Source organism: Melopsittacus undulatus, chromosome 2 (assembly GCF_012275295.1).
Source record: "Melopsittacus undulatus isolate bMelUnd1 chromosome 2, bMelUnd1.mat.Z, whole genome shotgun sequence".
Classification (NCBI taxonomy): Eukaryota; Metazoa; Chordata; class Aves; order Psittaciformes; family Psittaculidae; genus Melopsittacus; species Melopsittacus undulatus.
The window spans coordinates 17,431,178-17,445,017 of NC_047528.1; the positions used below are offsets into that span (position 1 = coordinate 17,431,178).

General features: G+C 44.1%; 1 protein-coding gene across 1 annotated transcript; it reads left to right on the forward strand.

Moving 5' to 3' along the window:
• The first annotated feature begins 778 nt into the window (after positions 1-778).
• Positions 779-12,376, forward strand: IL17D (interleukin 17D). Its single transcript, XM_031049548.2, has 3 exons — positions 779-913; positions 1,009-1,298; positions 10,429-12,376. Exons 1-3 carry the CDS (start codon positions 899-901, stop codon positions 10,742-10,744), a joined length of 621 nt encoding a protein of 206 aa, XP_030905408.1. The 5' UTR covers positions 779-898; the 3' UTR covers positions 10,745-12,376.
• Positions 12,377-13,840: the final 1,464 nt, after the last annotated feature.

Consider the following 13,840-nt stretch of genomic DNA (forward strand, 5'->3'; position numbering starts at 1 on the left):
TCATCGGAATTGAGACCTCAGTCTCATTTAGATATGTACAAGTTTCTCTCATTCTGAAGTAGGCTTCATTTTCAGGCAGCAGAGTGACACTGCAGTGGGTGCCTGCCATAGGCCACCTCAGCAGGAATAACGGGTGCATGGGGCCTTTCACAGACAGCTGGAAGCTGCCTCATGTTCACCAGCCTGTGTCTTCCTATGGGACTTCAACCACCTCTGTGTCTACTGAAGAAACAACACAGCAGGGATGTTTATGGAGAACCAGACCAGAGGTGCTACCTGGTCTGTGATCCCAACCGTCTACAAGGGACGGTGACTGAAGAGTTTCTCCACAGTGACCAAAAGAGCCCGAACTGCAGCAGTCTCCTCTTCAACTGCAGTTATACAGCCACAGTTATGCTGTTTTCAGCTGCAAATCACCTCATTTTTTCTCATCATCCTTGACACTTTAGCTCCGACGGGAGGCTCTGGCTCAACCCTGTGCCCTAGCCCGGTGGGTACCCCTCGACCCGGCTCATCTCCGACCCACGAACGCCGTGAAAGGGAGAGCCCGCTTCCTGACAAAGCGCCGGCAGCAACAGACCCTCAGGGAGGGCCGGGCGGGTGGCTCCGCTGGGCAGGAGAGAGTCTGGTGTGGGACCGAGCCCTCCAGTGCCCGCGGTCCGTCCTAGCGGCGGGGGGCAGGGTGGCGGGGCCGTGCGAGTGCGGGACCGGCCAGCTCTCAGCGCTGAGCGCTCTTCTCCTGCGTGAGCGCCTAAAATGTTCCTGGCATGCGAGGCCAGGGGAGATGCAGTGAGGAGCGGGGCACTTTTCCAACAGCTCCTCCGCCGGGAGAACCAGTGGCACGGCGCGGCTCCGCAGCCCGCTGCTCCGCTCGGCTTCCTCAGGCAACCTGACCGCCATGCAGCGAGGCAGGGTAAGGGGCTGCGGGCCCGGGGGAAGCGGACTGCGGGGTGCTTGGCGGGGGTTAGGCGCCCGGTCCCGTCCCCGCTGACGGTGTCGTCGTTGCAGGTGCTGGCGGCGCTGCTGTGCGCGGCTCTGCTCCCGCTGCGCCCGGAGGCCGTCAAGGCGCACAAGCGGCCGGCGCGGACCCGGACCTGCGGCGAGCGGCCCGAAGAACTGCTGGAGCAGCTGTACGGGCGGCTGGCGGCCGGCATGCTCAGCGCCTTCCACCACACCCTGCAGCCCGAGCCCGCGGGCCGCCCGCACAACGCCAGCTGCCCCGCCGGGGGCCGGCCCGCCGGCGACAAGAGGTTCCGTCTCCCCGTCAACCTGCGCAGCGCCTCTCCCTGGGCTTACAGGTGATTCCGGGGCATCGGGGGAAGGGGGGGCCCAGCCGTGTCAGGGGCCGGGTCCCCGCGGGCTGAGGAGAGCCAGGTCCGCTGTGTGGGACGCCCCGTGCCGCCCTCCCTCGCGCGGTGCCCGGGAGGCTCTGGTCCTGGGGGAGACTGCCGCAGCGGGCAGCGGCCTGGGGGAAAGGCGTTAGAGCGGGCGTCCTGACAGGCAGAGCTAACGTAAATGTGTAAAAACAGCTTGTGTGGGGAATGCAGCTAAGGGCAGAAACGACCGAGGTGGAGCAAGGTGTGAGACAGGGCGCGCACACACCCGGCAGAGCAGACCGCCCCTCAGGAAGTCACTTACGGCAAACTGTCATATGTGAAGTGCACTAAGAGGACCCTCAGCAAAGGAGTATTACCAAGAAAACGCTCCTGGCTCCATAGCACCCCAGAGGGCTCAGGAGCTTTTCACGTGATGTGATTCCAGACACGGTGCTCGTTTCTAAAGTATATCCGGGTACAGTGTGTGTGTCTTGTTACATACCAGCAGAACCGTGTCTTCACTTACCCGCCACTGACACACCTAAGGGCTTGCTTCGCTGTGGCAGCATAGGCGGGAATAAGCGCTGCAATTCTCTACATCTGCGCTTTCAGCCTACGCTTTGGAAACCCGCCTCCCCTCCCCAGGGGCTGACAAGCTGTTTTTAAGGGGGCATAAAAACAACTAAATAAGGCAGATCTGTTATTAGGCTGGTTAGTACACAACACGTTATCTGTTACTAGGCTGGTTAATACACAACGCAAGGGTCTGCACTTACGTAGGGAACTCTGGAAAAGCTTGGAAACCACTGGTCTAGCACACTGAATGCAGGGTGTGATCACATTCTCACTATCAAGTCTGCTGGTAGTTCTGTCTGAACACCACTGGCAGAATTGGGTTTTCTGTTTTCAGCTTTCTATAAAGACTGCAGACAACAGGAAGCTAAAAAACGGACAAACTGAAAAGGAACTGACTTTCTTGCTGCTTTACGTCTATTATCCTTTGTATATATCTTGATGCAGTACTATGTATTCATCAGACTTAAATATCTCCTTGTTAGTGATCTCCAGTAAACATTTATTTTGTGGCGTGGGTTTTGCCTACTTTTAGTTTAAGAAGTAATCCTACTGAGAGAAAAATGGTTTATTTGCTCAATAAGCCTTTCATAAACTAAGTATTTTTAGAAATAGTATTTTTAGTAATACATTTTTTGTAAGCAGACTGAGGGTTTCTAAGCTACCTAAGTGTGCAACAAGCAAGTATGATGAATGGAACACCTACTGTTAGGCTCAGTTATTTGTTATGTTGGTCTTGCCAAATACTAGTGCTATCAGACAGTTGTTCTCCTGGTCTAAAACAGTGCCTGCCATGCTCACATCTTGTTTGGCAGGTACTTATTTTCAGTGGGAACTCTGTAGAGGGTTGCTTCTTAACAGAGATCCAGGTGCTATTTGGAGCCTGGTTCACAGAAAGTTCATTAAAAAACTTTGAATCACTGTTCTTTTCGTCAGAGTGTTTTCAAACAGAGCACAAACCATTCACATTCATCTTGGTGACATCTCCAAGCAGAAATTTTAAAAGGTAGTGCAAAAAGTTACTACATCGTTAAAGGCAAAATCTAATATTTAGGGGGAAAATCGTTTCTGTAGGATGAAGAGGCCTGAGTACACTGTCTAGTGAACAGGTCTTTTACAGCTCTTGCTTGCATTTTTACTGTATCAGTAGTGTGCAATGGGACAGCAATGGACATAGCAAGATGTATAATAACAGTGTAAAACTTTCATTAAACTGCTCATTATGAAGGGTAATGTGCATTTGCGATTACAAGTTGCTGTTTCATAGATTTTGAAGCCAGGTGAAAGCAATACAAACATCTCATCTGACCTGTGGTGTTCACCTCTTTACCCTGGAAGCAAGCTCCCAAACCCTGTGAGAACTACTGCCTGTCTATACAAAGGATACACAACTCTCAAAGATTGCAAGTAGTGACACGTTACGTCTTGCCAATGGGTTAATATCCTCATGAGTTTGACTATGTGAAATCTGTGCCAAGATCTTGCCTGTCCCATTTCAGCATCTCACAGACATCCTACTCTTCAACTTGTTTTCTGCCCCTAAAGAGTTACAGTGCAATTGATTTCTGCTCTGTGCATAAAGGGTCTTTTTTCTTCTTGACTTGCATTTTAATGTCTGTGATACCTCATGCTGTTTCTTTGTCTTCATTGGTGTTGTAGCAGTTCCCATTGTTACCATCTGCAGATTTCATTAACATACTATTTATACTCCCTATTCCAGGTCATTAGTAATAAAGATATTAAGTCTGGCTCTACTTACCTTACCCTGTATATCTCCCTAGGCACCTGCTCCCAGCTGCGTAACACTGCTTCTTGTAATTCTTCTGCTTATATGACTGTTCAGTTCAAGTTAACTGAAAATTTTTCATATCAGCATTTGTGAGAAAGAATCAAATATATTACTTAGAAATCTGTGTATAACATTCACACATCACATATATCCAAGTTTGTTGTTCTATTTCATTATTCATTATTCATGGAAGAATGGATTGATTCAAAGTTCAGCTAGACCTTGTGTGGCTGCTTTCATTGTCTTTGTTCTGTGCTTACTATTTATTTTCTATTACTTGGTCTTTAATTTGGTTATACAAAAGTCAAGACTTACATCATTTTTGGCTTGCTACAACCCAGAGATACAGGAGTTGCACATGTATTGCACCACAGATCCATCTGGTCCATGATCCAGGCAAAAGTTAAGGGAAAAATATTATTTCATCTGTCTGATCCTGAAATTCCATCCTGATGGCCACAGGAGATCAGTATATAACTCAGGGCACAAAGTTCAATCGCATGAATCGCTCTGTACTCTGCAGAGCCATAAAGAGACAGCAGAGTTCCCTGAAGGCAGCTGAGTGGAGTGGAATCTCCAGCATACTGGCTTTGCTCAGCACTGCAGGAAGTTGGTCCAAGAATTACCCATTTTTTTTTTAAAAACAGGGCCAGCAGCAGAAGCTCTGCTGTGAAATCATTGGGCTGACTGTGTGCCAGTGTCTCACATCCATCCAGGAGCTGCTTGTCCTTTCTAGCATTATTATGTGAACAGCCAAACCCAGAAGGCATGGAGGCCATGTAGATGGAGGTACTTGGATGCTGCTGCAGTTCACAGTTGCTTACAGTTGCTTCACGAGAGCTAGTGATACGGGCTGTCCTGTCACCTACAGATCCCTGCCAGCAGCACAGAGTGGGTGCTGTGTGGTAAAACTTAGAGAAGCCATAATAATGGTGAATGTTTAACAGTGCAAGCTCATCTCCAGAGATGCACACACAAGCTGCTGGTGGACAGAAGCCATGATAAAAAGGATTAATTTTAAATGCATGCCTAAGTGTTTGCAGAGTCTGATCATAAAGCTCAGAGTAATGGCTGAAAAATCTGATCCCACGGAAGTCAACAGCACATTTACAGGTTGTGTGATTTGGTTAAGTGTTAAAGGCCAGGTTGGATGGGGCTTTGAGCAATCCTGCCTCATGGGAGGTGTCCCTGCCCGTGGCAGGGGGGTTGGAACTGGATGAGCTTTAAGGTCCATTCCAACCCAAACAATTCTGTGATTGGTAATTCCACTCGTGGTGCTGCAGAACATAGGTGCCGTTCATTAATCAGCTGTATACGTTAGCTTTATTTTTATTCTCTGTTGTTTTAAGGTTATAATAACATTCATAGCTAGTATGTAGGAATATTTAGACTTCTGCAAACACACTTTATACAAATTTAGCAAAAAATCTTCATGTGTATTCAAGAAGTCATTCTCGTTTTGAATTTCCAAATCTCATGGCTTCTGTGTTTGTCTTTGGGGCCTAATCCTGCATTTACTAAGGCTTAATTTAAAGAGATTTAAGTGTCAGTGTTAATCTGATACTGAAATCCCATGTTAGCCAGTCCTTCTCTCAAACACTGGCCAGCTTGTTTTTTCTACTTTTCAAAACCCAGTTTCAGTTTATAAGCATCTTTGGTTTAGTACTCATCTACATAAAATCTTAACAGTAATACAGGCAAGTCTTTTATTACTGATAAAAGCCAAGCTTGTCTGCAGTGCTTTTGAAAAAAGTTACTCAAGAGGGGGGCTTTCCTGTAAATGATACTCCAGTGATTTTCAAGAACCTTACCCAACACATTTTCCAGGATTTAACATTATCATGTGGCACAGTATGCATATCCCAGACAGGCAGCCAAAGGAAAGAACAAGAGGATACAGAACTGCCATCATTTGAGTACTTTTCACTTGAGTACCTATTAATATAGCTCTTCAGAAAAGGACTGTTAGCACTAGGTTATTTTATGCAAGCACTGTACTTACTACCTGTATATTAAACAAAGTAAGTATAATGTGAACAAAAGAACACCTGCTATAGAGAAATAAATGTCTTGCCAAGAGGGAAAAAAAAAAGTTGTTAGCTCTTAATCCTGTAAGTATTTCAGTGTGAAGGGCTGATGATCAGCTTGTCAGATTTCTGATAACATCCAGCTGTTAGCCTAGTGCTCACAGTCATTTTCTGAAGGGTTGGCTGTATTTGCCTGCCCTAGCTCAGCATCTGACCCACAGGATTTAGAAGCTTGGAAACTGTGGAGTGATAATATTATTAAAAATACTACATATGAAGGTAGCAGTACAGGGCAAGACAGGTTAAGTCTTTCCAAGAGTTTTACTTCTGACAAAAACTTTTCTCTTGACTTTTCAGGCTTGGTAAGTAAAAGGCAGGAAGTTTGTTTTTAACTGGGAGCTCTCAAAGCACTCGTAGGGTCATAAGAAAAAGCAGCCTAGAAGTAGTCACACTTCATTAGCAGTTCCAGTTCAGTACAAACCCGCTGCTTGTTCCAGCAGGCCGGCACAGCTCACTGCCCCTGTCATTTGTAAATCAATGCCTTGCCAGTGCAAGGCAGAGTTAGCCCTCCATGCTAGTGACCTGAGTTCTCAGGACAAGGGTAACTCTCATCAAAGGCTGAGCTGCCTAGTTTGCAGCAGTGGCCACAGCAAATGACACCAGGATGCAGGGAACACTTGGGTTCCAGTGGAAAGTTGCACTTCTCTGGTCCTTCACCACTCTTCCCAGCTGCTTCTGTGGAAATGTCTTTCACTACACATAGGATAGAGTCAGTGAAAACTTGGCGCATGCATTTTACCGGTTCATTAACCTGATCAAACATGTTTGTCCTGTTCTAGGAGAAGACATAAGAACATGACATGTGCTTTGGTGTAATGGAGAAGCACCAACCTACAGAAGCTGAGGCTGTGGTCATTATAAGCACAGAGTGATTATGTGCAGTACATGCAAATAGAGGAAACGTGTCACACAGCTGCATTTACATGGCTGATGTTTGTTAGTGGTTCAGACCCAAATCAGTCTGGTTGCCCAGAAAGTTAAACATGAGATTTCAGTTATATGGCCTTTCGTAACAGGTGTGAACTGAAGAACCTTGGGTACAGCTCCAAATTTCAGTGACTTTTGAGTTAAGCATTTAATTTCAGGAGGCATTACTTAGACCCCTTAGCCTTAAATTATGGTATGAATGCAAAACCATGCCTGTATTTTTGACCCATCTTTGGGTTTGGATCCTCTCCAATTCCTTCCAGTACTCACATGATAGAGTAGAGGTATCTACATCAAACTTAGCAATATAAGGTGCTTTTTTATGGAAAGTAGAAAACCACACCACACCATCCTTCCAAAACTCCCTCATTTATACCTGACTTTTGCCATGTGGGAATTTGGAGGGGGAAGTTTGTTGTGGACCATGATTCCAGTGACAGTGTGCTCTTGTTATTACTGAAAACTCTTGTGTTTGCATTCAGAAGTGTGTTCATGCTTTCCAGTAACATCATAAACCAGGTGCTAGAGATAATACAGCAGAGGAAATACCAGTGACTTGACATATGGTGTGTTTAACAATCCACCACTGAAATTATTCACACTTGACTTTGAAATGGGAATGTATCACGGTAGAAAAGCCTGTATTTCACATTCTTCCCTTCTGCTGGCTACCAGACATTTTATTTCACATTGGTGTGAGATCCTGTAACATGAAGGTATTTCCTGGGGAAAGTAAGTGAGTATAAATGGGACAGAGAAGCTTTGTAAAAAAATACCTGCGACACCGCAGATGTCTGGCTGTAAGAGAACTGGTCAGATTTTTAGGAGAGGAAAGCAGATTTCTTAGAAAGACAATATAGATTGTATGGTCACTGGGGGAAGAAAAACTTTTTTTTTGACGACAGGATGATCAAATTTGTGTTTGGCCAAAGCTGTGATTTCCAGGTTTGTTTTAACCTGATGAAATTGTGATACTTCTGAAAAGGGCAGCTCCTTTCTTCCCCCATCTACAGCTGCTTGTTCACACTGGCTTGTTTGTCTGAGGCTCTGTGTATATGTGGCAAGACAGCTGAAGGACCAAAATGCAGCTTTTGATGAAGTTACTATTCAGCTGAATGAATTCCCTGGTCAATCATGTTGGCAGAACATCAGCATCAACCCAGGCAGGAGGGAGAGCCAGGCTACCTTGTTTGGCAAGCGCACATGTTGTTGACTCTTAAGTGACTGCAATCACAGCTCGAGGCAGACTTTTGCTGTCTCTTCCTCAGCTGAAACCTCTTCTCATCTCAGGGACCAGCTGAAGAGATAAAAGGCTAACTACTACTTTGGTACCTAAGGGAGAGGTACAAGCCCTGGGAAACGCAGTGTAAGGATCATTTTTAATCTGTTGTGGTTTTCAAATATGGTTATTTTGAAAATGCTGTAGGAAGGGGATATTGTGTACTCTGTAGTTTGTATCATCCCATAAATAATTATACTGATGACAGGTACTCAATTTATTAATTTTCCTTCTGTAGTTGTCCCAGTTGATCTACTGTGTAGTGGTCCTATCCTGATCCGCAGTGGAGGATGGCTTAAAACCCAGTGCAAGAGTTTTTACTGTTTTCGCAGCACTTCACAGTAAATATGACAAGCTTGAACATTCTCTGGCGTCACATTTCTGTTACTCCGGTTTTTAGCCTCAGCTGCTGTAATTTCCCATCCAAATACAGGAAATGATTGATTTAGTGTGCAAGAAAAAGAATGTTCCGCTTCACTGTTAGGAAAACTTACCAATTAAAGAGGGGGAGAAATACTGCAACAGAGCCTTTGGTAGGCTTGCCATCTCCTCTGAAGGTTCTGAAGAACAGGCTGGGCAAACATGGGCAAGAACATCTGAGCTTGCCTCATGGAGGCATTTGGACTGGGTGACCTCACAAGGTACCTTCATGCTCTCTGCCTGCCAGTAACAGTCTGTAGAGTACTTCTGCTGTGCACTGTGTGTAGTTCTGACCATCTGCTGAGTGGAAGCAAGAGCAGGTGGAAAGGGCAGAAAAGGCTTTTGTGTTACCTGCCAGGTGGGTAAGTGCTTCTGATAACATATGGGGGGGATGTCAGCATCCTCCCAAGGAGGGGAAGCACTGAGAGGCAGCCGGAGGTGCTTCTAGTCTGAATGCTTCTCCAGCCAGAGGTGTCATTCTGCTCTGTGAAGTAGGGCTAGGTTTGTAACAAGTCTGAGAGCAGAAGGTCATCTGGATGAAGCTTAGAGGTACAAAGAGGACAGCTGGCATAGACTTAAAATCCTCTTTTTCTGGAGGTGCAAATATAATTTCTAGAAAACTGACAGCTGTAATAATGTACAAGTTAGAGCCATGCCCAGCAATTGCTTGCAGTATATAAGCAGGGAAAGCAGGTAAAGAACAAACCAACAGATACATCCCTGCCACAATAAGCAGTGTGGCTCTGTGCTGCAGTACATGCACTCCTTGTGTACTTACTCTTTTATTGCCAAAAAGAAAAAAAGACTTTATCAGCTTTTAATCTCTTTGCTGAAAACAATGACGGTAGGTCAGCCAGGATCTGTATGACTTGAGACCATGTGTCACATCTTCATTCTGCATCCTCATAGCAGCCTTCCAGTATCTGAAGGGGGCCTATAGGGATGCTGGGGAGAGACTCTTCATTAGGGACTGTAGTGGTAGGACAAAGCGTAACAGGTTAAAACAGGGGAGGTTTAGATTGGATATAAGGAAGAAATTCTTTACTGTAAAGAATTGTAAAGTGAGGTACTGGAATGGGTTGCTTAGGGATGTTGTGAATGCTCCATCCCTGGCAGTGTTCAAGGCCAGGTTGGACAAAGCCTTGTGTGGCATGCTTTAGTGTGAGGTGTCCCTGCCCATGGCAGGGGTTTGGAAGTAGATGATCTTAAGGTCCTTTCCAACCCTAACTATTCTATGATTCTATGATCCAACAACATCCAGAGAGGAATGATGGAACTTGGACTTTGTTGGTCCAAGCTGTACTTATGTAAGAAGACAGGCCATTAATGAGTAAAGAGAAAGGGTAAAGCAAACTGTAAGACAACAAAAAAGAGAGGCAGTACTGCTGAAGCTTTAGGGCAATGCTTTACTTCAAAATGCAGCAGGGGAAGGCAGAGCATTTACCTAAACGTGGGCATGGGAATGTTACTATTCTCTGGTTAGAGAGAGAGACAATGCAGATGAATTAAGAGAAGGAAATACTGGTTCTGCTTTCAGGAGGAAGGCACCTTTATAACCCCAGTATACTAGGGAGCAAAAGCTATTGCAGAAATAACAGTACAATGTAATTTAAAAAACATGATGTCAGGGCTTCAACAATAATAACATTAACAAGGATTTGTACCAGTTTTTTAAGAAGTAGAGGCAGATCAAAAGTTTGGAAATGCCCAAGTGTCCTTCTTGGTGCCCTGTTTACCCATTCAGTCCAAAATGCAATACTTACTCTGCTGCAGCCCTGAATCTCAGTGTTAGAAAGCCAGTCACTTCGTATTTCAGTGTGCACTGCAGGACCTGATCAGTTTTACAAGTTGTCTGTGGTTTTTATTTTTATTTACAAATAAGAAGGCAGACAGCAACAGTGACAGCTATTTTTCCTGGCAGAGAAAACAAACATTATATAAATGTCTATGGTTAAGTCACATAATAATAATGTTTTCCAGATGAATATATCTATTTTTAGGAACACTAATGAATCTTTATTATTTGCTTCCCTATAGAATTTCTTATGATCCCACGAGATACCCTAAATACATTCCTGAAGCATACTGTCTGTGCAAGGGCTGCCTCATGGGGATCTTTGGTGAGGAGAATTTCCACTTCCGCAGCACCCCTGTGTACATGCCAACAGTGATCCTTCGGCGCACCTCCTCCTGTGCAGGGGGCCGCTACGTCTACACAGAGGATTATGTCACTATCCCAGTGGGCTGCACCTGTGTACCTGAGCAAGAGAAAGAGTCTGAAAGCGTAAATTCCAGCATAGACAAGCAAGAAATGAAGTTGCTGGTAAGCCAGAACAAGCCGTCATCAGAATGAAGAATGTATAAAGTGTCACATTGCAGTATTGGCTTCATATCATTTCACCACGTAAGGAAACTGCACCACAGCAGCAAACACACTGACTTACCTTCTTTTTCTACTTACAGTTATAAGATGGAAAGTTTTGTCCAGTCACTCGCATCATTAGCGATACCAATTCATGTTAAGAACTTCTTTAGTTCATGTAAGTATTTGTTGCAAATTTCAAAGTTTTTTGGTTTGTTTTTTCTTATAGCAGAACACTTTCACTTTATCCTTGCTTAATCACAGTATGTTTTAGAATATGATGCAGCAGTAAGACACATTTGCTATTACTTTAGCAGACTACTGGTTGTACATATTTTTAAGGAATCTCTTATACTCTACTTCTGAATACTCTTATATGAAGATCATATAGCTGCCATGGACATGCCAGTTCAAGCAGTGAAAGGGATCATTTCTCATGCTGGGAGAGCCTCCCTTTATGTTGCATATCTCAACTCCAAGCAGTGTTCTTGGCTGTTACATCCTTGGCTGTTTATACACTACAGCAAGGAAACCTTTGCTGATTTTGAGCCACTCATGAGACAATATTCTATCATCAGTTTGCTATTTTTAAACTTGCCAAATTGCTAAGGTACTAAATAATTGAGAAAAAACATGCTAGAATCTTGTAGAACTGCAGTGGACTTTTCGGGTGATGGACTGTCTCATTACACAGAAAACCTTAACTGGAAAAAACACAGTCTGGGTCCCAAAGACTCTGTATTAGTTTTTATTCATCATTAACTGCCCGTTTTTTGTGACAGAACTGTTTTCTGAACACAGGACAACAGCTGAAAAGCCAAAACCTGTTTCATATTAAAAAAAAACAAGTTAGAAGGATCAGGCTTGATCGCAGGCCCACTGCAGATGAGTGAACAGCCTAAGTCTTGACTTTGAATGCTACAGAAGTCATTGAGGTGACTCCCAGTCAATCCAAACTCATATCCAAGTGATTGATACAATGAGTGTTGCTCAGTTTTCTTTATGCTACACATAATAGACAATCGCCTGCAAACGATGCTAGTCCTGCAGAAGAGCAGTCTTCTATCCTTGCAGCTTGTAGGAACTTGATGGCAAGCCCTAAACAGAACCCCTAAATACAAAAAACTTGCATTTCCAGATCAAGAGACTGAAGGTTGGCTCAGTCTAGTGCTTGAGGATCAGGAGTAACCAGGCATACCTTGCAAAAACAGAACTCCTCAGAGGGCCATATTTGTCAAAGTTGATAAATCTCAGAATCCACAGCAGAGAATGTCTTTTACAGCTGAAGGATCATGACTGCAATACCATTACAAAAACCAACAAACACCATATGCAGCAATGTATCTGCTACATCAAGAATCTCAAAATTGGGCTTAATGCATAGCAGCTAAAGTCCCTACACAAACACAAGCTCCTTTGGAATGTCATTGGATGAAGAATGGAAAGACCAGAATTAACAAGTTATACAGAGAATGAAAATCATATGATAATTCCTTGTCTTGGTGCCTTATTTTGACTCTGCTTTTTATGACTCAGTCTAGTACAACAGTTTTTTTATAGTGCAATCTGCATAGCTTCTTGCAAAGCCTAAAACAACTCCAGAATCCAATAAAAGATTCCCATCACAATGTCAGATTGAAGTTTACAACTGCGTTTCTTTTGCAAATGCTTTTCCACAGTTCTTGTCTTTCAAATTGTGATGCTTCTATCTCAAGGGTCTCCTCAAAGGAGAGTTCAAAGAAGGTCATAAAGTGTTTATACTGCTCAGAGAACAGCTAATTGCCTAGCTGCTGCCAGCAGTGGTAGGTAGTTACCTGGTCTCTGGAGAATGTAAACACTTGCAGCAATTACATCCACTTTTCCTTCCTCCTGGTGTGGAAGAGCTTCTCACCCTCTGAAGAGAGGAAAATGGTAATCAAAGACAGAGGGGCTGAGAAGGGAAACAGACCCACAAACCTGCAGAAACACTGCAAGAGATGATGCTTGCTTAGGCAGTTTAACTTTAGAGGTTCACTATTGTGTTTTTTTTCTACACACACACATTCAGACAGGGTAAAGTTGGACTTTCAAACTCCACAACATGGAAAGCAAAGTCCTCACAGTAAGAAAACCCCAAACAACAACAACAGAAGTCAGGGCACACAGCCTTTAATGTGTAGTAAATATGCAGAAGGGCTACCAGCTACAGCTGTGGACAAACACTGTCCTCCAGCAAAACACGTCTCTCTGCCCACACAGTTCCCTTATATGAATTTGTCTGCAATATCCAAATTACCAAAGCACATAGACTCATTTGCATGATGTGGAGAAAAAGAGTCTCACTTTCTGTGGCAACTCTTGTCCTTCAGGCATAAATTATGGAGTCATTTTGAGGTTTTCCAAGTAACTAGAGCATGTTCTGGGAATTCCTGGGAGTTGCAGGCTAAGATCAGGTAAATGGAACATAACTGGTCTTGCCAATCTAGAAAAACAGATGCTTTAGTTTACATATAACTTCAGGAATTGGATGACTAAAAGGAAAGTACTAGAGAACTACAAAACCTCAGTGGATCAATAGATTATGTTGGCGACCTCCTTCTCTTCATACTGCAACAAGTGCAGAAAGCTTCCTGTGGTTACAAGCAACCTCATGTTATCTTACTCAAAAGCCCATTTTCCTTTTTTAATCCTCGCCCTAGTCTGTGGCAGACTCTTTAGCTGAGCTAATTTGCTTCCAGCTTTCCAGTTAGGTGTCTGTTGAAGCCTGTGTTTGTGTTCTAGCCTGAGCAACTGTTTGATAATAATTTGTTGGTGAACAACTGTTAATACTCAACATCAAGAACTGTTAGCTACACAAACATTTGTTAACCTTCAAAATATCCCTCCATAAACCCTCTCCACATTACTCATGTGGAAAAGGTTGAGTATCAAATGTAGTTTGCTTTTGTTTGGATTTTTTTTTTAAAGGGATCATCACATCATGGATTTGTATCAGTTGCACTTCAACTGTGGTGTGACATTTCCCAGCTCCTAGTCCTCTGGTTACAGCTGCTGCAGCCTCGCCTTTAATTTGCATGGGGGTGAGGGAGGGTTCACTGGAGTTACTTC

Bases quoted from the DNA above. Each gene is read 5' to 3' on its own strand.
- IL17D (XM_031049548.2), top strand. The intron at 1,299-10,428 runs GTGATTCCGGGG...GCTTCCCTATAG, and splicing joins GCCTCTCCCTGGGCTTACAG to AATTTCTTATGATCCCACGA.